Consider the following 22,719-nt stretch of genomic DNA (forward strand, 5'->3'; position numbering starts at 1 on the left):
GCCTCCATGGGTGGCAGCTGGATTGGGGCCCCAGGCTGGGCTCTTTTTGCCACCGTGGAGGTGTGAGGAGCAGAGTCCTGGCATTCCTGTGCTAGCAGGCACCATCTATGTTGGCAGCCTCCACCGTGGGCAGAGGTTGGCATCGTAGCTCCTGCTGCGGGCACTGTACACTGCTCTGGTCTTCTCCAGTGCCAACCCACAGCTTATGGGGTGTCCTCATCCTGGCATTGGCTTTCACACCTCATACCCCCAAATATACATCCCCAACCCCAGCAATGCCGCGGCCTGCAAGTTCCCCATGGGATGTGAGGGCACAGCCTTGTGCCTGCTGCTGCGAGGAAGAGACAGCAACCAGGTGGGCAATAGCTCTGGTTTTAATAAATACATCTTGACCTCCATCCACTGGCACCATAAATTATGTGAGAAACCCGGCTGAGACAGGGTGGGTGCAGCAAACAGGGGCCAGAAGGACTTTACACTATGTACAACATGGGCATGATGCCCGCCAGCCAGGGGCGCTTGGAGTGCCAGGGCAGCGGGTGCCCCAACCTCCACGAGCCTGGCCACTGCCCCCTGCACAAGGGCAGGGCAGTCCTGGCATTGCAGTCGTGCTGAGATGGGGTGGCCAGGCTGGGGGCCAGGCCCTGTGCACCCCACTGTGCTCCTCTGTGCCCCCCACCCTGCACGGGCAGGGGCAGTGAGCAGTGGGACCCCCAGTGCCACCCAGCGTCACCGCGTGCGTGCCCCGCTCTGGGCAGCAGTCACTGCTCAGTGGCTCCGTGACTCCACCTTGGCATCCTGGACCTTCTCCCGTGCATCTGAGGGGGCATCAAGGGCTGGGGGAGAAAGGTGTGGCTGAGAGATGGGCACAGGGGGTGCCAGCAGGGCACTTGGGGTGGTTGTGCCGGCACCAAGGAGACTGGGAGGTGCAGGGAGTGCCACCGAGCGTTTGAGCAGTGGTGCCTGTGTGTGAGCGCTGCACTCACCACGGCACTTGGCACAGCAGGGGTTGTCCCTCGTGGCAGGGCTGGCACAGGCGGATGGGGGGCACTCCTGGCGCTGGCAGTGCGTCTCCCCCGACTGGGGAGCAGAAAGAGGGGCTGAGCACCAGGGTGGGGGGACAGCAGCTCCTCAAGGACTGCGTGTCTGAGCTGCTCTCCCACCATTCCCAAAGCCCTGGGGACTGGCACAGTGGCGCCCTCCCTTCCCCTGGAGCTGCCCTAGGCTGGCACACTCACCACACACCAGCACAGGATACACTTCATTTCCCCAAAGGGGGGCACAGACGGGTGCCAGCTCTCATTGTTGAGGTACCAGCGGCGCCCGAAGCGGCACGACCGCGGCGCGTCTGCCTGCATGGAGTCAGCCAGCTCCGGGACACTCCTCTCTGGGGCTGCATGAGAGGCCACTGGGACAATGCCCGCCTGTGGCATTGCCAGTGGGGCACACGGGAGCTATGCAGGGAGAGTGGAGGGCAGGAGAGGGGTGCAGGTACCTGGGCACTGCTTGCAGCAGTCAGAGGGGCTGGCACGCACGGGGTTGGTACAGGTGAGCCGTGGGCACTGCACCTTCTCGCAGTGCACTTCACCTGTGGTGCCCTGCAGGGAGGGCACAGGGCAGTCAGCTCCCCATGCCCTGGGCTGAGCCTCAGCTACAGTGCCTGAGAACTGAGAGCCCCCACAGGTGCCAGACCAGGCTGGGGGGCATGTCTGGAGCCCACACTCACCTTGCAGGTACAAATGGCACATTTGATGAGGCCAAACGGGGGCACGACAGGGTGCCAGCGGGTGCCAGAGCCTCGCCATGTCTTGTCACCATCGAAGTAGCAGCCTGGAAGAGGAAGAAGAAGAAGAAGAGGAAGCCACAGCCCTTGTGACTCAGCCTTTGCAGAGCTGCCCCTCAGCCCGTGCCCACAAGGACTCACCCTCGCTACTGTCCCGTGCCCGCTCCAGCTTCAGCTCTTCTTGCTCTGTCTTCTTCTCTACAAGGAAGAGGAAAGCCATGAGGGGGTGCACATGGCAAAGTCTCCGAAAGGGACCCCCACCTTCTTTTCACAAGGAGCCCCCCAGCCCACCCCAGGTACCTTCACAGATGGGGCAGCACAGCTCTTCGGGGTGCACCTGGTGGGTACAGTTGAGGGGCTGGCACAAGATGGGGTCGCAGATCACTGTGCGCTTCTGGGGACAGCAGAGATGGGGCTCATTAGAGAGGGGCATTACTGATGGGTGCTGCCCCTTCAGCACAACCCCCAGCTCGTACCTGGCAGCTGCAGATAGAGCACTTCTTGTCATAGTCAGGTGCCCAGCGGGTGCCATGTGCCCGGTGTTGACCCTCAAAGAAGCAGGAGTTGGGGTCCTTCTTCAGCTGCTCCAGGTCCCTGGTTTTGGTGCTCTCTGAGAGCTCAGCTTGCCCCAAGGACTCCCCTGGGGCCAGGCGGGTCCCTCCTGCATGGCATTGGTTGGGAATGTGCACCTGGAGAGGGAATGAGCAGGATGTCACTTCCCATGCTGGTGCCTGGCTGCCTTCCATGGTCAGGCTGGTGAAGGAGCCACCCACGACCACAAAACACATCAGGACATGGTGACAGAGTGATCCTGTGCCCTTCCACCCTGCTCCAGGCAGTGCCACCCCACCACAGGCAGCAGTGGGAGTGGGCAGGGTGCCCTGTCCCGATGAGGACCTACCCGTCCCCGCATCTCCCCATTGGGGTGAGCTTTGGTGCTGACTTGCAGGAAAGCGGTGCCCTGGGCCAGGTGCTGCAGCAGGTCGGCATCCAGGTCCTTCACCACGCCCTGAGCCTGTCGTGGTGAGAGGGGCACCAGGGTGGGGATAAGGTCTGGCCCAGTCCCCGCTGTGTGGTGCCCTGAGCGGGTGCCCACCTCACCTCAGTGCTGTAGAAGCCCTTGAGCAGGCGCTTGTGCTGGTGGGGGCGGGTGCCCATCTCCCCCAGCTCGGCCACGCCGTGGATGTGGGCGCTGACGGTGCCGTCGCTCGGCCGTCCCAGCCCCGCCACCGAGATCTCGTAGTGCAGGTGGCAGTGCTCATCCAGCGAGAGCCAGGCGTGCCCCCCCGCGCCGCTGGGCACCGGCGGGGACACCAGCTGCCCCGCCAGTGCCACGGGCATCTCTGTGCACAGACAGGGACCGTGGCAGGGCGTGGTGGTGTGTGGGAGGGCTGCCCCACTGCCCCCGTTACCACCCCACGTGTCCCAGGTACCTGTGTAGCGGGCGAGCAGTCCACTGTAGGGCAGGGAGATGATCTGGCCCCGCAGCTCACCCTCTGCCCAATCTTTGGTGGCCACGTTGAGGAAGAGCTCATTTTGTAGAAGCATGTGGGCATCGCGGGCGCTGGGGCTCTGCCAGGCACCCCAGGCCTGCCACCAGTGAGAGACCATGCAGGTTGGGACAGGGACTCACCCAAAGTCCCCACGCCATCCCTCCCAGCATCAGCCAGTGCTCACCAGCCCATCCTTGTAGCTGGGTGTCATGTCAAACAGGATGTTCCTCTTGCTTTTCCGTCGGGGTTTGGTCTCCAGTGTGATGCCCACCACCTCGCTGGCAGTGCCCACCACCTGCACCTGTGGGTGGGGTGCCAAAGGGCAGTGTCAGGGTGGCAGATACACCTGAGACCCTTGAGAGGGAAATGGGTGCCCACCACTCACCTGGTACTCCAGGGTGCCATTCTCATGCAGCGCCAGCTTGGCTGAGCCCACAGCCCCGGTCTTGGTCGGCAGCAAAGCATCTGCTCCGCATAGCACACTCTGGATGGCTTCAGCCCGGGGAGAGAGGCACAAGGGTGGGTGAGATTGGCACGGGGGTGAGCACAGCAATCCCCCTGCCCCCTGGCATGCCTGCCCCGTGCTCACTGTCACAGCTGCGGCGGGTGGTGATGGTGCCAGCCAGCTGCCGTGCGTGCCGCCCCTCCGTCTCAGCCATGATGCGGAGCTGCCCCTGCACCAGCCACTGCAGCTCCTGGGCAGACAGGTCATTCAGCACCTCTGCAAAGTCGGGGTCCTGGAAAGGGGGATGGAGTGCCATGGATCAGCCCTGGTGCTCTGGCACTGTGGCTGCCAGGGCCTGTGGGGGATGAAAAGGCTTTACCTCCACAGTGATGTTGGCGTGGACCTCGCGTAGCGTCTGGCCCTGGTGCAGGATGCGGACCCTCAGCGGGACCCACGGGGATTCTGGACATGGCAGAGGGGAGTGGACCCACTGGACCAGGGGTCTGCAACCACTTCAAATGTACACTTCTGTGCCTACCACCTCCAAACCCCTGGCACTTTCTTGCCAGTTCTCTGCCCCTGTGTGGCTGGGCCCTCATCATTCCCTCCAGCATGCCCCAAATCCTTGCAAACCCACATTGCAAATCTATCCTTCTTGCACAATGACCCTCACACCCCATATGCTCTGCAGCCTCCCCAGCCCCCCACCTTAGGTGCGCACCATCCCCTCCCCACCAGGCGCACCCCAAATCACACAACACACTGTATGCACACCTCACCCTCCACCCCACCCCACAAACAGCCCCCATACCCAACCTGAGCCCCACACCCAGCCCAGCCACCCATCCTGACCCCACAGATGCTGACCCATGCATCCTGAGCTACAGACATACCATGCACTCCTTCAGGTCTATGCAGCCCCCTGTGGGCAGTGCCTCCCTTCCCTGCCCACCCTCACCCCTTGCTCCAGGCTCCAGCAGTCCCCGGGCCATGAGGATGAAGTGCAGGTTGTTCTCTGTGTCGCTCAGTGTCAGCATGGCCATGCCCCCAGCGCCCAAGTGCAAGGGGTTCGACGAGGTCAGGATGGCACCAAATGTCTCTGTGCAGGGACAGGGGCATGAGGGACATTCTGATGGCACCACTGGGTGTGCATGCAGTGACTGGACTCACCTGCAAAGAGTGCCCGGTGCTTGAGGATGTGCCCATGGACCTCTCCGGAGGGCTGTGCCCGGGTGATGAGGGACACACGGAGCTGTTCCCGCCGCAGCAGCTGGACGTTTGCTTTGGACACCGTCCTCCACATTCCACAGAGCTGTGGGTGACGGATGGAATGGCTGGGCGGTGGCTGGGGGGCACCACAAGCCCAGCAGGGGTTGGAAGGGGCACTGTGCCCCCTGCCCTTGAGCCCCTCTCACCATGCCATCCTCGGGGGCAGCGCTCCTCTGCACGGGGTGTTCAAACAGCACGTTACCCTCGGGGTCACTGAAACGCACCCGGCTCGGCCGCCCCAGCCTGCGAGCACCCGGGGGTGAGCAAGGGCCACATACCTGCCCTTCCCCTCCCCTCACTCAGCACCGGCACAGGACTGTGTCAGAGAGGGCACACGGGGGTTTGGGGGGGCAGGAGAAGGAAGATGTTCTCCTGGGGTGCCCAGTGCTAGGCTCTGCCCGCCCATTCCAGGACTAGCCCAACACAGCTGTCCTGCCAAATGCCAGCTTGGCACGGGTTCTCTGGGCTCCCCGATCCTGGAGTGGGGTCTAACCAGCACAAAGCAGGATGAGGGTCTCTGCCGGGAAAGGCACCATAGCAGGACCCACTGGGAGCTGAGCGTTCAGGCTGTAAATAAGGAGCATTTTCGGCTCCGCTTGGCTCCCCCTGTCAGAGCTGGAAATTAGTCACCACTTTACTATGCAAAGGGGCCTGGAAGCGAGGAAGAGCAGAAGAAACTGGAGCGGGAAGGAGGGAGGGAGAGGAGAGGCTGTGCTGCTGGCGGGCATCCGGGGAGGGCATGGGGAACCCTGGCAGCAGTGCCAAGGCACTGCCCCCGGCAGAGCCTGCAGGGTGGCACAGCAGTTCTGCCAGCTGCACCCACGGGAGCTCTGGAACTTTTCCTGTTTGTTTCCAGTCCAGATCTGGAGGCAAATGGGTGAGGCTGGGCCGACACTGTGGGTGTGCCGAAATTCTGGCTGCTGACCTAGGCTGGAGCCCAGCACGCTGCCCCCCCTTCTCCAAATCTCCCACTGTGTCCGTGCAAGGCTGTGGCACCACGGGGGGATATCAGAAAGGAAACTGAGGCACAAGCACGGCTGCATTCCCCCTTTTGCAGAGAGCTGCCTGCAGTGCCGGGCTGGGCAGGGCACGGGGGCAGGACTCACCGCTCGTAGCTGATGGAGAAGAGCAGCGAGGAGCGCAGCAGGGTGAAGCGAGCCTTGGCCACGGCACTGGATGTGGGGTGCCATGGCTCTGGGCCGCTCGTCAGCAGGGCCACAAACTCTGGGGAGGAGATGCTGCTGCTGAGGGGGAGCGTGGGGGGCGCCCCACGCTGCTGCTGTCTGGGTGGGTGGGTGGGGGGCTCACCTGTGCGGGCATCATCCCGAGCCAGGCCCTCCGAGCTCAGGTAGGAGCGGTCATTGTAGGGCTTGTCCAGGTCATCCTCCTTCTCCTGGAAGTACTCCAAGGTGTCAAACCGGAGTGCAGGGCTCTTCTCTGGTGGAAGGAGGACACCATCACACCAGGCAGCTTGTGCCCAAGAGCTCGGGGTGGGGGACAATAATAAATTGCCCCTTTTGAGGCAGACCAAGATGTGCCCTGTGAATCACTGTGGGGCTCTTAGCTGGGGCGTGCTGTGCACAGGCACATGGACAGGCAGGGCATTTAGCCCTGTGTGCCTCCCCTGCACTCCTTTCAGGCTGTTCCCATCAGGGCTTTCCCCTGCCCATCCTATCATGGCCACTGGTGACTTTCATAACAAATTGACCAGCCCTGTTCAGGGCGTGTGCATTGCCCCCTTTCCCAGGCCAGCAGGGATCCTGGGGGTCTGGTGGGGGCTCCCTGCAGAGAAGCACCCGCTCTCCTCACCTTTGGGGCAGGTGTGACAGCAGTGTCCCGGCAGCAGCGTGGCCCGGGGACAGGCAGGCACGGGGCAGTCCTGCTTCATGTTCTTGCAGTTCACTTTCCCCACGGGCTTCCCCCGGTGGTTCCTCTGCTGTGGGAGGCCAAGAAGACTCCAGAGGAGCCGTGCCAAGGTGTGCCAGGCCGTTTCTAGGTGCGCCAAGTCGTGCCCTCCCAGCACAGCACGGCTTCCCCCATCTTTTTCCATCTGGAGCCTGGACACCTTGCAGAGTCCCCAGATGCCTGTACGGCAGCCAAACCAGGGCCCCCTCCCCGCAGCCCCCAGCCTCCTGACCAGCTGTGCATGGCCCCACCAGCCCCGGCCTCGGGGAGCTGCACGCAGGGAGGGAGGGAGGGAGGGAGGGAGGGGGCCGGAGGCCATCCCCGAGGAGGGGGAGGAAGAATGAAGCCTGATCCTTTAAACCCCCCTTCTCTCCCCCCTGCCGCGGGGGAGGACATCCAGGTGTCCGGCTGGCTGCAGGGATCCCGCTTCCCTCCTCCATGGGAATGAGAGGAGTGTATTGAACAGAGGAGTCCGACTCCCTCCTCGCCAGCCCCTTCCCCAGCCAGCCGGGGTCCTGGGGGGTCTCCCAGGGAACGGGGTGTGCGGGGGCACTCACCGGCTCGCAGTGACAGATAACGCAGCGCATCACCCCGAAGGGCTCCCCCAGGTCCGGGTGCCACGTCTCCTCCAGAGCATAGAAGTGCCCCCCGAAGGCGCAGCCTGCGGACACCCCACCGCCCCCCACCGCCGTCCCCGGTCACCTCCGGGCCGCGGGCACCCCCCTGCCGCAGCCCCGGCCGGCCGGCACCGCCCCGCCGCCCGCCGCGCCGCCGGTGCCGGTCCCAGCGCCGGTCCCGGCCAGCCGGGGGGCCCGGGGCGGAACGCGGGGTGCCAGAGGAGGGGGGGCGGGCACGCCGTGCACGGACGGGGGTGCGGGCGGCAGGGAGGGGGTGCCCGACGCGGGATGCGTGACGGGGGGCGCGGCAGCGGCTCGTACGGGACCGGGGGTGCGCGGAGCGGGGGAAGGAAGGGCGGAGGGCGGGGGGCTCCTACCTGCCACCCCGCCGGGGGGCAGCGGCTCCGTGTCGGGCCGGATGGGCAGGGCGAGCTTGGGGCGGGCGGCGCGGCCGGGCAGCGGCCGGAGCGGGAGCAGGGCGAGCAGCAGGAGCGCAGCGGCGCGCATGGTGCCGGCCGGCCGGGGCGGGCGGACCGGGACCGGAGGCGGCGGCTGGGAGGGGGGGCCGGGCGCTGCCGGGCGCTGCCGCCGCCTCTGCCCGGCTGCCGGCTCCAGCTGCGCTTTATAGGCGGCGGCATGGGCAAGCGGGAGCTGCGAGCCCTGTGCAAACAAAGGCCCCGCTAATGAGGCGCAGGCAGCGGCCGGCCGGGGGGGGATGCGCCCCCCGCCGCGCTCCGACCCCCCCACATATCCCCGGGCCCCGGTCCCGCCGCCCCCGCCCGGCACGGGACGTCCTGTCCCGTCCTGCGGCACCGGGACACGCCGCTGCCCCGCCAGGCAGGGGGTGCCCCGCACTAGGGATGTCCTGAGGACCCCCCTCCCATTCACTGCGCCCCCTCTCCCCCGGCATGCGGGTCCCCAGAGTGCAGAGCATCCTTCCTCACATGCCAGCCCCAGGGCATGGGGAATCCTGAGGGAGGAGGCTGGAACTGGATGATGTTTACGGTCCTTTGCAACCCAGAGCAGTCTATGGTACGATTGTACGATATAACCCTCCCTCAGAGCATCGGGCACCCTCAGGTTCTGGGCATCCTGGGGACATCCCCTCCCAGTTCACACAGCAGCCTCTGGGATATAAGGCACTGTGGAGACACCACCACCACCATTCCACAGAGTCTGGGGTGTTCTTGAGCACATCCCAGGTATGCCCCCACTCACATTCCCCTCTCCAAGGGCATGAGCCCCACAGGAGTCTCCTCATCCCGATAACCCCCTTTGGGAATAAAGCATTTGCAGGGCACACCCAGTCAATGCCAGTCTCCTCAGCCTGTGCAGTCTTCCCAGTATGGGGCATCTCCTGGGCACTGAGCATCCTGGAGCCCCCACACCCACACAGGCCACCTTCAGTCATGAGCTCTTCCAGGGCTCATTGCCCCCCTCCTCAGGCATGAGACATCCTGGGGACTGCTCCATGCACTCAGTCCCCTCCCAGGCCCCTTGGCACCCCAGGACAGGGCACTGCAAGGCTCTGTCCATCCGCTGTTCCCCTGCAGCCAGCCCTTCCTCCACCCACTCAGCACCCCTGAGCATGGGCTCCCAAAACAGCCTCTCCCAATCCACACTGCTCTCTGCAAGGACACAGCCAACCCCCTCCAGCTTGTGCCTGCCACATTCCTAAATTTCTCCAGCTGCTGCCCACCCTGGGCAGAGCAAGGCTCCAGAATGGGACCCTGAGCTCCTGCCCACCAGTGACAGGGGCTGCAGGGGAACAGGAGCCTGGGTTCCCTTGTCCAGGGAGGGAAGGGGCATCTGGAGGGGGGATGCTGTGAGAGCAGCACCCAGCACCAGCCCCATTCTTCACCCACACCTGGGCTGGTAAGGGTGGCAGAGGTTGGCAGTGAGTAGGCACCATGGAAAAGTTTTGGGTATGCATCATCCATCTGGGGAAACTGAGGCATGAATTTAGGGGAGGGGGAGCCAATGAGGAGTGGGGGCGCTTTGTGTCACCCACGTCCCTGCTGCCACCCCCGCCGAGAGTGGCAGGGAGAGGCTGAGGGTGGCGGGTGCGTGGCAGGCGGGCGCCCGGCAGGGGGAAGGCGGGTGGGGAGGGAGGAGGGGGAAGCGCGGGGCTGCCAAAATCAACTCCGGGCGGTGCAAACACCCGGCCAGCTGCGCGGTGTAGCTAGGGAAACACGGCACAGCTGGAGCACAACAGGCCCCTGCCTCCCCAGAAAGCTCCTCCTGGGCCTCCCCGCAGCCCAGCGAGCAGCTGGGGGGGCTGCAGCCCACCACCCCGCACCCCAGAGCCAGAATGGGGTTGTCCATCCCCAGCTTATCCATGGCTGCCCCATCCCATTCCCTGCCCTGGTCTGGCACAGTGGGACACCTCTCCCGGGGAGGGCAGAGGGACAGAGGGGGCTCGGCCCTGCCGGGACCTGGCCCGTGGCAGGAGCTGCAGACGGCGGCGAGGAGTGGCTGGGCTGACCCCAGCAGGAAAGCCCGCTGGCATCACCAGGGCTGGGACACTGCCAGCACCTCGGGCATCCCCCGGGCATGGCTGTCCTGGCACCCTGCTGCTGCCAAGGAGCAGCGACCATGGCTGGCAGCCTGGCACCCCTTGGCCCTGTGCCCTCCCCGCGGTCCCAGCGGTGTCACTGACCTGTCCCCTCTCCTCTCTCCCGAGGTCCTCGCTGGCTGGGGGTCCAGCGACGCGGAGGGCAGGGGAGGGTTGGGGTCTGTGTGGCTGTGCCAGCGTCGCTGCGCGGTGCCCGCTGCGGCACAGCAGCGGCTCCGGGCACGGCGGGACGGCAGCGGGGCCGAGCGGGGAGGAGGCGGGCGATGGCTCCCAGCTGTCCCGCCGATGCCAGGAATCCGCTGCTGGCTCTGTGCACCCAGAGCTCGTCACAGTCTCCTGGCTCGTCTGCGGGACACGGGGAAGAGATGAGGGAAGCTCCCTCCCCTTTCCCGGGGAAAGGAAAGAGAGACGGGGAACCCGCCTGGCTGCAGCTCCTCGGCACGGGGGAATCCGAGGCGCAGGGTGGCAGCGTGAGGGAGAGAGGGGCTGCAAGGGTATTCTGGCACTGCCAGGCCGGGAGCAGGGTGGTATGGTGGCATGGGGCCTGTCGGGCCAGGAGGGTGCTGGGCATCCCTGCCCAGGGAGGGGGGCACGGCCGCTGCAGTGGGGGCAGTGGGCAGGGAGGAAATGGATGCTCCAGCTGTGCCTGGGCTTCCCTCGCCCACAGCCTGGGCTGCCCCTGGAAATGCCAAGGGGTACCCTCATCAATAGGCAGAAGTGGCTTGGCAGAGCCTTAGGGGTCCCTGTGCCCTTGGAGAGGGGATGGTGCCAGCCAAGGGCAGCGCTGGCAAAGGGTCCTGGTCCCAGCAGCTGCTTCCCAGTGCCCGCACAGGTGTGTGAGGAGCTACGCTCTGCACAAAGGCACCTCTGAGCCTCCAGAGCTGGGCCTGGCACTGGCACATCCCCAACGGGGCTGCCAGCTGTGGGCAGCTGGAGCTGCACCACGATGGAGACAGCTGGCCATGGGCAGCCTCAGGCCGGGCACCTCCACCCCTCCATCACCCCTTCCCAGGGCGGGCACCGGCTTGTCCCCAGTGGGGCGGTGATGGTCCCATGGGTGTCTCCTGTCCCAGCAAAGTACAGGTGGGGTGCCCCAACGGTGCCCTAGAGAACAGCCTGCAGTTCTGCAGGGCTTGGTGGGTGTGTGCCCTGCTCAGTGGTGAGGGTCCCGCGGAGTGTTCCAGAGGATCCTGGTGGCAGGGCTGGGCCATGCCTGGCGTGGGGGTGTCTCAGCAGGCCCTCACCCTGCTCTGCCCTCAGCAGCTCCCATTGTCTGCCCTCATTAGCTGCTGCCTGCTCGCGGCTTTGAACATGAGCCCGGCTCGGGGCGACAGGAAGGAGCCTCTGCTCCCCAGGGATGGGGTCTGGTGAAACTGCATGCCATGGGCCCCCCTTCTCACAGCCTCCCACTGCCTTCTGGGCATCCCAGCGCTGCCTCCAGGCCTAAGCCTGAGGACAGCAAGGCATGTGGGGCACCCCCTCTCTCCAAAAAGAGCTCCCCTCGAGTGCCCTGCCCCATTGTGGGATGCAGAGAGCCTCAGCCTCCCCAAAGCTTTGTGCTGAGCGTGGCTTGTGCCGTGTCTAATCCCCCCGGCCTCACACACACGCGGTGGGGCGGGGGGGCTGTCGTAATGGGTGGAAATATCTCATAATTCACGTTGGACACAGGGATTACAGCCGTTCCGGCAATATTTGCACAACTGGTAGGCGACTTGCAGGGCTGGGCCATCCCAGATGAAGGCCAGGGGGCTCTGGGGATGGAGGGAGTTTTGGGGGTGGTAGGTATGGAAGAGGGATGCAATTTGAGGGCAATGGAGTGGGGAAGCTGGCTATTTTCTGTCTGTGAACACATGGAATTTATTACAGAGGGTGCATTGCTGACATGGTGGGGATGGCTGGGGTTCTCGCCTTCATCTCACCCTGCTGTGGTGGCCAGGGCTTGGGGAGCAGAATGGAAACCCCAAAACAATCTCATCAGCCACGCCAAACAGACCTTGGCAGTGTTCCTGAACAAGATACCTGCTCCGAGTGCCCGGTCAACTCCACAGAGCTCCCTGCTCATAGGAACACCCAAAGGTGCTGGTGTCCCCCTGACCCCAAATGTCCCCTCCTCAAAGGCTTTGCAGGGTGACCCCAGCAGGAGGAAGACGGGGGGCATGTGGGGGCCTTGTTTGGCATGGGGATTAGCAAACTCCCAGAAGCGATGGTGGTCTCCCCCCTCCCCACCGGACATGCAGGCAAATATTTGTGCCCAGACTTCGCAGGACAGCGAGAAGGAATTTCATTCTTGCGCCCACCTGCGGCTCGGCTGCTTGGCATTAACCCCTTCTCCTCTCCATGGGATGGAGGCGGATGGACGAGGTGCCCTCTCAGCAGGCTCCGTGTGCCCCATTGGAGTGGGGAGTTTGGCTGAGAAGCAGGAGGGTAGAGGAGGCACAGGGGAATCGCCCCGATGCCAGCAGAGCCACTGGCATTAGGTGCCCTTGTCCGAGGCAGGGAGGGTTTGCCCATGGATATCCCCTGGGCAGCACCGAGGGCTCTGTGCTGGGATGCTGGGCAGCATGTGGCTTTCTGAAAATTGGGAAAGGTAAAACCCTGCCATCCTTCACTCCCACGCTGCCGCACCCCGACCAAGATGCCCCTTGCAGCTCCACCCGGCAGCGTGGGTGTTCTCCGGGGACGGCTGTCTGGGAGCAGCGCAAGGGCCGGGCTGCGCGGGGAGCAGGATTTGCCCACGGATGTTTATTGGCAATTTGCATATATAGCAAAAAAGCCCGGAGGGTCCGGGAGGGACCCTGCTCCCGGAGGCTGCCCGTGCTCGGGGAGGGGCGGCCCGGGTCGCGGTCCCCCGCTGCCTGGCACCCGCAGAGCCCCGCTGTGCTCCTTTCCCTGGCCCCGGAGCCAGCTGCGGCCTGAGCAAACGGGGCTGTTTGCTCACGCCGGGATTAGCCGCTCTCTTTGTTCCTTTGACTTTCTCTTTCCTTTATGCCAGACCCTTTTATGGGGGCTTCAAAGGGGGCTAGGACCCCCCTCCCTGTCCCTGGAAGACCAGGTTTGCTTCCCATGCTAGCACTGACATCCTGGAGGTGCCCACCGAGCACATCTGGGTGGCCTGCGGGGACAGCAGCTGTGCCACCGAACCACAGTCTCCCCCCCACCCCGGCGTATTCCTCCTCTCCCCCCCCTCTTTCCCTGACTCCAGGCACCTCCTGCTGTCTTCAGCACCTTGGCAAAGTGGGTGCGAACGGCTGTCCCTGCAGCGGGATTCCCAGCACTTTGCACCCTGTAAGGAGAGGTGGGAATCTTGGCACCGGGATCCGGCCAGCTGTGCAGCCCCGCGGCCCCCGCCGGGCTTCCTGTCCCCTGCCCGAGCCCGGGCTGCCTGGCCGGAGCCCCCGTGTCCCTCTGCGGTCCCTCTGCAGTCCCTGTGCCTCACTTACTGCCCCCATACTCTCCCTCTGCAGCACGCCACATCTGTGGGACCGGGCTGGGGCCAGAAGTGAGAGCTCTCCCCCACATCCTCCTCTGCCCCCCTGGCATGGGCAGCAAAAGCTGGCATTGCCCTTTCCAGCAGAGGAATACCAGGCTGCCCACGGGCACAGGCTCATGCTGTCTGCCAGCTTCTGGCATTGTTGTAAAGAATATTTTGGAGTAAAGGGACTATTGTGGGCACCTTAGGCTGACCGTGGGGGTCCATTAGACCTCCAGTTTCCAGTTGCTCTCCAGTTTCCCCTGGTGGGTTTGTTTGCCTAATCAAGAAGGAATGCAGGGCACGGCAGCTCTCCAGCCTGGCATCACCAGTGACTTTGCACCCAGGGAGGGACAGGGAATGCACATGGTGTGGGCATGGCAGGGACTGGCATGGGGACAGTTGCGGGCCCAAGGCCAACGCTGGCAGGGGGGCTGAGGGCGCTGACAGGAGTGATTGCAGCCAGGATTGCAGCTTGTCACGTCCGCAGGAGGGCCACAGCCGTGTGGGGGAAGCCTGGAGGAGTTTGACCCCGGTGCTCGCGGGTCCCTTTGCTGCCAGATGTGCCCAGGCGAGCCGGCGCTGCCAGTCTCGACCCTGCCGGACCCCCCAGCCAGGCACCCTGCAAGGTGGGCTCCTGTGGGCTGAGCGGGGCGCGGGGCAGGTGGAGCGGGGCACGGTGTTTACTTTAACTGCTGTCACCCGGCCAGGCGCTGCCGGGAACTGCTGTCCCTGGGGACACGGCTGGGAACGTGCGAGAGAGAGCCGGGGTGTGAGAAGGAAACACAGGCGCTGCAGGGAGACAGGAGCAGAGGATGTGTGCTGGGAGGGGGGTGCTCCCCAAAGGGAAGCCGTGGGAGGCTCCCAGGGTGGAGGGTTATCTGAGCACAGGCCTGACACGTGCCAGGGAAGCGCACGTGTGTACACGCAGGTTTGAGGGTGCATGTGGTGGTGTGTACCCGTGAGCAGCATGGGGACACACACGTACACATGGGCACGGGGATGTGCACCCCCTACCAGAGTGCCCAGCAAGAGCTGACTTTGCCAGGGAATGTCACAGCCATGCCAGGGCATGGTGCTGAACAGGCCCCTGTGCTTCTCCTACCCAGGGAGGGGGCATCTGTGGGTGCCTCACCCTGCCCAGTCCCAACTAATACCCCTGTGAAACAGCCCTGGGGCCATGCACTAGCCATAACCCCTGTGATCCATAGTCCTCTCCACTCCAGAGGGATCCCATGAACCACAGCCATCCCGGGGGTCTCCCTGAGTCACCTCTGGCGGATGCAGGGGTCAGAGCATGCCTCTGTGTGAGGGTCAACAGGGTAAAGGTTAGCATGGATGAAGCCCACCTCTGGGAGAGGGTCACCAGGATTTTGGTCCACCTCTGGGGTGGCTTTCATACCTGGCTGACACAGCTAGGAGCAGGACTTCATTGGCACTGATGCTCCCGGGGCTGTCCAGCGCAGGATCACTGACACCATCCCTTCTGCAGGTGCCAGGGCCACCCTCTACCCCTGGACAGGCCCAGCTGAGGCGCTGGCCGCTGAGCGCTCAGGCCCGGGGCCAGGTGAGCAGCCACGGAGGGCGCCCAGGGACGCCCTTCCCGTGCCCCGAGCCAAGGGAGGAAGCGGCCGGAGGCAGGAAGCCTTACCCCGGGCCCGGGGCCCCCGCTGCGATTTTGCTGGAAGGTCAGGGCGACACAACAGGAAATCGTGCTGCCTCGGCGGGGCGGCCAGGCCGGAGGCGCGGAGCCGCGCCGCGCTGTCCCGGGGCCGCCGCCGGCTCCGGCCTCCGTCCCGGCTGGGCGGCCCGCGGGTAACCCGCGCCACCGCCGTCCTCCATGGAAGGGGGACGGGAGCCAGGGAGCAGCCGCCGGCCCCAGGGTGGAAGATGCAGGGCCGAAGCCCCCAGCCGAGCATGGAGCTGAACAGTGAGTGTGTGGCTAAAGGGGGGACCGGGTGCGCAGGAAGGGCCTGTGGGTACTGTGGCCCCACAGCAAGATGAGTCCCACAGCTGGGCACCAAACCCCAAGGGTGGCTCTGGGCTAGTTAGACCTGGCCAGTGCCAGCCTGTGAGGGCAACTGAGCATCTCTCCATGGCCATCGTAGGTAAACAGGCTGCACTAAGGATTTTTGGTGTAGTGCCAGGGCAGGCAGCGAGGCAGGCAGGAGCTGCAGAGAGGGCATGGGGAAGCTGGCAGGGTGGGCAGTTGCTGGGCACAGTGGTGTGCAGTGGCACTGGGGAAGGCAGAGCCGGCAGGGGAGCGCTCAGCCAGGGCAGCGGCCAGGAGCAGATGTTCCCTGTGGGACACTGCAGGCTGGGATTCCCCGAAGTGCACATGACGCCTGGAACCGCTCTTGGCAGGGATCCGGAGGGCTGGCCCTGGTCTGCACAGGGAGTACAGCCCTGCTTCCCTGCCTGGAGCGCCGCCGAAAAACCTGGCAGACGTGGCTGTGCGGCCCCTTGGCACACAGCACCGGCACGGAAAGCGCGGCTCTCCCTCGTGAGCACCGGCACCCCTCGCTGGCTGACCGGAGAGCAGCACCGGGCCCTCCTCAGCCTCTCACACCGCCCCCTGCACCCCCTCCGCGGGGCCGTCAGGATCACCAAAGGGTCGGGGAGGGGACTGCAGGTGGCTCTGGGCTGGCACTGCCCAGGGACGCTGGCACAATGCACAAGGCAACCCTCTCTCCTCCAGGACTGCTCCTCCTCACATCCTTCCTCCTGCACGTGAAAGAGGACCGTGCCAGCCCAACACGGCTGGTCTGTGACAACAGGCTCATCCAGAAGTACATCGTGGAGGCCAAGGACATGGAAAAGAGAGTGGTGAGGATCAGAGTCCCCACAAAACCCAAGACCAGGGACATGCACAGTTCCTGGCACCTCACCTTGACATCTCTCCTCACTAGGGCCAGTGCCAGGCCCTGCCTGCACTCAGGTGCCCTGCAGTGCTGCCCTTGGTGGACTTCACTTTCCAGCAGTGGAAATCCAAATCGGTGAGAGGGGCTGGGAGGAGGGTGCTGGCACTGGTGTGCTAACAGGACTGGAGAAGGAACCTTGGGTTGGCAGAAGCACCAGAAATGCTGAACAAGATGCTTGTAGGCATATCTGGTGGCACAGGGAGGGTAGAGGACTCCATCCAGACCTAAGGTGAGCACAGAAAGCAACAAGGCCCTGGGGGGTCACTGTCTGCTCCCCCAGAACGAGACCAAGCGGCGGGAGATCCTGTGTGACCTGGCCCTGCTGCTGGGTGCTGCAGCAGGGGCCCAGGGCCAGGTGAGCGATGAGTGCGGGGCCAGGCAGCTGAGCCAGCTTTACCGACACGCCAACTCCTTCTTCCTGCTCCTGCAGACCTTCAGCTGGGAGGTGAGACCTCCCCACACGAGCCAGACCACCCCAGCACAGTGCCAGCTGGGCTGGGTTGGGTGCAGCAGTGTTTGTCACCCCTCTGTCCCACTCTCAGGCAGGACACTGGGAACCCAGCTGCTCCCCACACTCCATGGAGCAGACCCACATCCCCAGCATTTTCCTCACCTACCGGCAGCTGGTACAGGGCAAGCTGCGCTTCTTCTTCTACGACCTGGCCACGGTCTCGTGCAAGCAAGGACAGGAGGAGAGCAGAGACCCTCCATGCAGGGCCCAATGAGGCTGCACACAGGGTTCAACCACAAAGCAATGCTGGAGCAATCCTGCGGGACACTAAGCTGTGCTCTGGGTGCCCAGGAAGATGCCCGCGGGGAAGGGGTTGGCACCTGTTCCTCAAGTCTTTACAACTGTGTAGTGTGTGGAGGCAAACAGTGACACTCACGTGCCAGCAGGCACAGGCCTTGCTCCCAGCTGGGCAGGCACCTCTACTGTGAATGCTTTTTGATTAAAGAGCTATTTTTCTAAAGAGTTGTGTGTGTCCTTGTGCCTGGGGCAGAAGTCAGCTCCTCTGGATATGCTCCCAGTTCTGCCCAGTGCTCGCTCCCAGCCATGGCAGCTGCCAGTGCTGCAGGATCCCCCGGCACAGCCTGAGTGGCCACTCCTCCTCTCTGCACCCACCTGCCACAGGTTTGGACTCCCCATCCTTTGGGAAATGGCAGGGTCCCTCCTCCCTTAGCCCCTGTGCAGGTGTATCCACTCCCTGCCAGTCTTGCCTCTCAGCAAGCAGAGCCAGGTGTACAAAACAACCCAGTTTAATCAAAACCAAGGCAGCCTGCCTCAGGATGGCTCCTGAGGGAAAGGTCCCTGAGGGAGGCAGGCAGCTGTCCCAGACTGGTTGCTCCTGGCCAGTGCCAGGGCTGTTGAGCACAGGTGAAGGTAAGGAGCAGCCAGCATGGTGTCCACTCTGATGTCAGGCACGTCTCTCCTCACAAACAGAGATGTGGATCCCAGCAGGAGTCAGAAGTCACTGGGATGAGGAGGGGAACCGCTCCTGCCTCCTCAGCTCTGAAGAGGCTGGGCAGCATGGATGCCGGAGCAGAATGTGGGCTCTCAGGGCTCCAGCTGGATGTCTGTGGGGCAGCCCATGGAGGTGTGCTAGAAGGCCAACTTCTTCATCAGCAGGTAAACACGAGAGTCCACCTCAAACCCGTGCAGGTTGTTCGCGTCTCCCTGCAGCCGCATGAGCAGCCCCCCGTAGGACACGTAGGCAGAGCTGAGGTGGGAGGACAGCAGTAGTGAGAACAGGCAATCCCATGAGAGACCCCAGTCCAGATCCCAGCGCTCCCACCCCACCCAGGGCACTGTGTCCCCCTCTCGAGGCACTCACAGGCGCGTGGCCGCCTCCGTGGAGGTCTCGTCGCCCTCGATCCGGTACACCTTGCCGTACATCACGTACTCAAACTGGTCTGCCCTGCAACAGCACAGCCTCAGGTCAGCAAGGAATCAAACCTGGCCGTTCCCCCAGCTCAGTGTCCTCTGGGAGAAGGTATCTCCCAGTTACAGAGGCAGCTGGACTGGAAAAGACCTCTCAGATCATCAAGTCCAACCTGCAACTGAACACCGCCTTGTCAATTCAACCACAGCACCAGTGCTACATCCAGCCTTTCCTCAGACAATTCTAGGGATGGTGACTCCACCATCCTCTGGGCAGCCAATCCAATGTTTAATCATCCCCTCCATGAAGAAATTCCTCTTAGTGTCCAGCCTGAAACATCCAGCCTCAGCTGTTTCTCTGTGTCCCTGTTTCCCGCCTGTCCCAGCCGTGCCCCGTACCTGGAGGGCCGGTCATCCGTGGGGTTGTACTCGCCATCGTCCAGGGTGCCATCCTCATACAGGGTGCTGGCGATGACCAGGCGGAATTTGTCACCTGTGAGGAGGCCAGAGCAGCAGTGAGAAGGGCAGAGCACAACCAGAGCAGCAGCACACACAGCCAGAACTCAGGGGGGGCAAAGGGCCACCCTGGCAGGGGGTGCTGAATAAGCTGTGTCCCTGCTGCCACTCCTCCAGCAGGACTGTGGTGAATGTGTGAAAGGTCACACTGGATCCTGTGTGTCCTTGTTCCCCACATCACAGAGGAAACCAGAGCCACAAGGACACCACTGCTGGTGTTTTCAGGGGACACAAGAAGATATTCACTTATATCCCCCCAGAGAGCTTGGCTGGACCCTTGGGCAGGTACATGAGCCCCCTGCAGCATCAGCTTCAGCCCTTCCGTGTTTCATAAAGGGGACTATTCTCTTTTTCACACATTCTGTGTATTTAGCTGCAGAAGTTAACTTCAGGAGTTCTCCCTTAAAGCCTGGTAACCACCAGCTGAAGCAGCTCCCCCAGACAGCAGCTGTGGGGAAGGGACACAGGTGACCCAAATGACAGAGAGGTGAAGCAGAAACCCAGCTGAGCCTCAGTACCCTGAGAGTGCCCTGAGCCTCCTGACACCTGGGGACAACACGGGGGCACAAGGAAGCCTGAGGCAGCTTATTGCTACATCACAGCAATTCCCGACTCCAGCCCCTCTACCCTCGCCCACCCAAGCCGACATTGGCTGTGCCGATGGCTCACCGAGATCCACGGGGTAGATCTGGATGTTCACGTCCAGGATGAGATCCATCTTGAAGGACTCGCTCTCGCAGTGCAGGCGCGACACTGGGGAGAGCAGAGAGTCAGGGACAAGGACACAGAAGATTCCCGAGGGCTGGGTGGGAACAGGGTCCATCTTCCCAGCGCAGGCTGGCACCGGAGCCGTGTTCGGTGAGCTCGGGATGGATGCCAGAGCCCGGCAACCGACAGAGGCGTGCACAGGCAAGGAGAGGAACACGGTGGGGCGAGGAATGCACGCCACAGGGCCCGCGGGGCTGTGGGCGGCACAGCAGCCGAGCCGGGGAAGCCCCGGGGAAGGGGGGCGCTCCCGGGGCCCCCAACACGCGGAGGGACCAGCGCCGGCGGGAGGGGCGGACGGGGACCGGGAGAAGCGGGCCGGGGCCGCACTCACCGCGGTCGAACTTCTTTCCCTCGGGGTCGATGTCCTTCACGTCGAAGATGTCCTCGAAGAGGATCCCGGCCATGGCAGCGGCTCCGCTCCCGCTCCCGGCGCCGCTCCCGCCCGGCGCGCACTGATGACGCAACCGCACCGCCGCGGCCGGGCGGAAGCGGCTTCGCGGTGGGCGGGGCCCGTCCCCGCCAGGCCTGGCGGGAGCGCGCGCCGTGCCCGTGCCCCGGCCCCGCGCGCAGCCGGCAGGGGGCGCCGCGAGGCCGCAGATGGAGCCGCGCGCCAAGGCCCCGCCCCCGGCACCGACGGGCACCGCAGCGCCCCCGCGCGGTCGCAACCGGGACTCCCAGGAGCGGTCAGGGGGGTCCTGAGTGGGGTCCGGGGCGTCCCGGGAGGGGTCCGGGTGTCCCGGGGGGAGTCAGGGATGTCCCGCTGGGCCCTTGCAGCCCGTGTCCCACCCTCGCCGCAGGAACAGAGGAGCTTCACACGCGCCCCCCGTCGCAGGGGACATCGGTGTGATGAGCTGCACGGACTCAGCCAGCGCTGGGTCTCGGGGCTGCCGCCCCCCTTCTTCCTCCTCGCCCGCCAGCCACGGCGGGAAGGGACGTGTGACAGTGTCCCCGGTGTCCTGCCGGTGAACCGTGAGGGGAGCAGGGCGGTCTGGCACGGCCGGGGGCTGCTCGCACGTTGGGCGCCACGGGGTGCTCCACGCTTGGCATACGGTCGGGAGCTGCCGGTGCGGGTTCAAGAGTTCAGCCCTGTCCGCCGCGTTCCCCGAATGCCACCCCCAGCCCGCCTGACCGAATTCCTCCCCGCCTCAGGAACGGCCGGGCAGCGGGGACCCTGCTCCTCCTTTGTGCCATGTGTGCCCTCCCGGAGGTGGCACAAGGAAGGCTGGTGGAGCTGGCAGGTGTCCCATCCCGTGTGATGGGGACTGCGCAGGACGGGCGGCACGGCGCTGTGTGTGAGTCACATGCCACCATCTCCCTGGGGACCACCAGGTCGTGAGGGGGACATCTATGGGATTATGGCTCCCCGTGTGTGCCCCTGTGCCTGCAGCGAGGTGGCTTCGTGGGGACACGGTGCCTGCTGTCCCCAGGAACCAGACATTTCCAGGTCGTGGTGCGGGATGGCACCAGAGCCAGGTTGCCCCGGTATCCGCACCGGGAGGCCTGTCACAAGATGCCCGTGCTCCCCAGACACACAGGTGTGACCTCTGCATGGCACGTCCCCTCCGTGACACGGTGCCAGCGCATCCTCACGCATGCCGGGGGCGCAGGCAGCGGGACGGGGCGGGGGTGACACGCAGCGGGGACACCGGCGTGGGGGGCGGTGCTGCTGCCAGGGGCCTGGTCCGGGGGAGCGTGGGCGGTTCACGGCGGGGTCACCCCGCGGCGGTGGCACTCAGCAGGGACAGTCTTAATGCGCTGGGACGGAACCTCGGCTCCTTCTAATCATCGCTGGCTGGCAACTCCCCCAGCCCGGCAGCCCCCTCCCCACTCTGTCACCCTGGCTCGGGGAGGGCAGGAACCTCCTCCTGCCAGAACGGGGTGACCGCAGACAGGCTCCCCTCTGGCGCAGGGCGAGAGGTGCGGACCCTTCCCCAAATTCCTGAGCCTCCTGGCACCCTGCATCCCACTGGATGCTGGTTTGGGGGCAGGACTGGGCTGAGGCAGGGGACCGGACACCCCTGCGCTGCGGGGGACACCCGAGGCTGTGCGGACTGCCAGGGGGTGGCAGCAGCACACCGAGCATGGCAGGACAGCCCCGGAACGGAGGGAGTCTCAGCACAGCCAGGCTCGCCAGTACGACCAGTCGCCCTTTCCAGAATGGTCAGGGTGCCGTCCTGGAGGGATGTGACCTGCTTGGTGCACACCAGCCGGCCGGGGCAGGGTGGTGTGGGGGCCAGGGCTGTTTTTTGGGGAGGGGTCCATGTGCCAGCCCCCCCTGTACTCAGGGGTACCCATTGGGATCCTGATGTGATTCAGGCTGAGGGCCATGGCAAAGCTGTGTCCCCTGCTTGGATGCTCTCAGGCCGCTGCGGGGTGACACAAAGGGCTAATCCCACCTGGCTGTGCCTGTCTGCCCCTGCTGAGGCCTGGCACAGTGGGTACAGGCCAGCAGGCAGCTGGGGCTGTGCTCATCAGCCAGCCAGGCAGCCCCAGGGTGCTGTGCCCAGCGACCCTGCCAGCCTGCCCTGCTGTCTGCCTCCCTGCCCTTGTGGCAGGGCACACCTGAGCCCCTGCCCTGGGCAGGGTCGTGGGCATGCAGCCGCCTCCAGGGCCAGATGGGGAAGGGGGATGGATTTCCAGATGCCCCACAGATGCCGCAGGATCAGGGTGGCAGCAGGAGGCTGGCACAGCCTCCTGAGCTCTGGCTGTGTAGCAGGACCACGACGCCAAGAGCTGTCCTTGTCCCTAAGCCCTCTCCTTGGCCCTGTGCCCATGCAACCCTTGGGGCAGGGTTGGCCGGGGGGTTGCTGGCCCCGGTGTAAATCTGGCCCCGGTGTAAATCTGGCAGAGGATTTTGCTTTTCCCTGCACTCCATGCCCATCTGCCCTGGCTGTGCCGTGTGCCGGCTGCTCTGCTGACCCCGTGCCATGTGCCGTGCCATGCCATGCTGTGCCACACTAGTGTGGGTGGCCATGTGCGTGGCATGTGAGGGCCTCATATACCCATCTAACAGCAGCCCTGTGCAGATGGGCCTGGCACAGGTGCTGGGGGGCTGGGGCCAGCACTGCCTTGGCTGCTG

General features: G+C 64.6%; 3 protein-coding genes across 5 annotated transcripts; 1 reads left to right on the forward strand and 2 right to left on the reverse strand.

Moving 5' to 3' along the window:
• Positions 1 to 398: 398 nt before the first annotated feature.
• Positions 399 to 8,019, reverse strand: CHRD (chordin). 3 transcript variants are annotated; one of them, XM_054282709.1, is made up of 23 exons: positions 7,890 to 8,019; positions 7,453 to 7,556; positions 6,800 to 6,926; positions 6,299 to 6,427; positions 6,097 to 6,214; positions 5,137 to 5,233; positions 4,892 to 5,033; positions 4,680 to 4,820; positions 4,101 to 4,183; positions 3,866 to 4,013; positions 3,662 to 3,768; positions 3,461 to 3,577; positions 3,217 to 3,373; positions 2,885 to 3,126; positions 2,685 to 2,798; positions 2,260 to 2,472; positions 2,084 to 2,177; positions 1,925 to 1,981; positions 1,727 to 1,830; positions 1,496 to 1,598; positions 1,239 to 1,393; positions 987 to 1,080; positions 399 to 836 (listed from the first exon to the last, which is right to left on the reverse strand). In XM_054282709.1, the coding sequence occupies exons 1-23, from the start codon at positions 8,017 to 8,019 to the stop codon at positions 769 to 771; spliced, it is 2,844 nt and encodes a 947-aa protein (XP_054138684.1). In that variant the 3' UTR covers positions 399 to 768. The 3 variants fall into 3 exon arrangements, with proteins under 3 accessions (XP_054138684.1, XP_054138683.1, XP_054138685.1); XM_054282708.1 differs by having other exon boundaries at positions 4,892 to 5,066; XM_054282710.1 differs by lacking the exon at positions 7,890 to 8,019 and having other exon boundaries at positions 4,892 to 5,066; positions 6,800 to 6,923; positions 7,453 to 7,549.
• A 7,454-nt stretch (positions 8,020 to 15,473) lies between these two features.
• THPO (thrombopoietin) lies at positions 15,474 to 17,209 on the forward strand. Its single transcript, XM_054283117.1, has 5 exons — positions 15,474 to 15,486; positions 16,255 to 16,382; positions 16,466 to 16,552; positions 16,758 to 16,922; positions 17,020 to 17,209. The coding sequence occupies exons 1-5, from the start codon at positions 15,474 to 15,476 to the stop codon at positions 17,200 to 17,202; spliced, it is 576 nt and encodes a 191-aa protein (XP_054139092.1). The 3' UTR covers positions 17,203 to 17,209.
• Positions 17,210 to 17,718: 509 nt separating this feature from the next.
• On the reverse strand, positions 17,719 to 20,091 carry POLR2H (RNA polymerase II, I and III subunit H). Its single transcript, XM_054282847.1, has 5 exons — positions 19,972 to 20,091; positions 19,542 to 19,625; positions 18,756 to 18,849; positions 18,310 to 18,393; positions 17,719 to 18,195 (listed from the first exon to the last, which is right to left on the reverse strand). Exons 1-5 carry the CDS (start codon positions 20,042 to 20,044, stop codon positions 18,078 to 18,080), a joined length of 453 nt encoding a protein of 150 aa, XP_054138822.1. The 5' UTR covers positions 20,045 to 20,091; the 3' UTR covers positions 17,719 to 18,077.
• Between the last annotated feature and the right edge of the window lie 2,628 nt (positions 20,092 to 22,719).

This window comes from Melozone crissalis, unplaced genomic scaffold, assembly GCF_028551555.1.
Source record: "Melozone crissalis strain CALT ecotype California unplaced genomic scaffold, PUWL_Pcris_2 ptg000034l_1, whole genome shotgun sequence".
Taxonomy (NCBI): domain Eukaryota; kingdom Metazoa; phylum Chordata; class Aves; order Passeriformes; family Passerellidae; genus Melozone; species Melozone crissalis.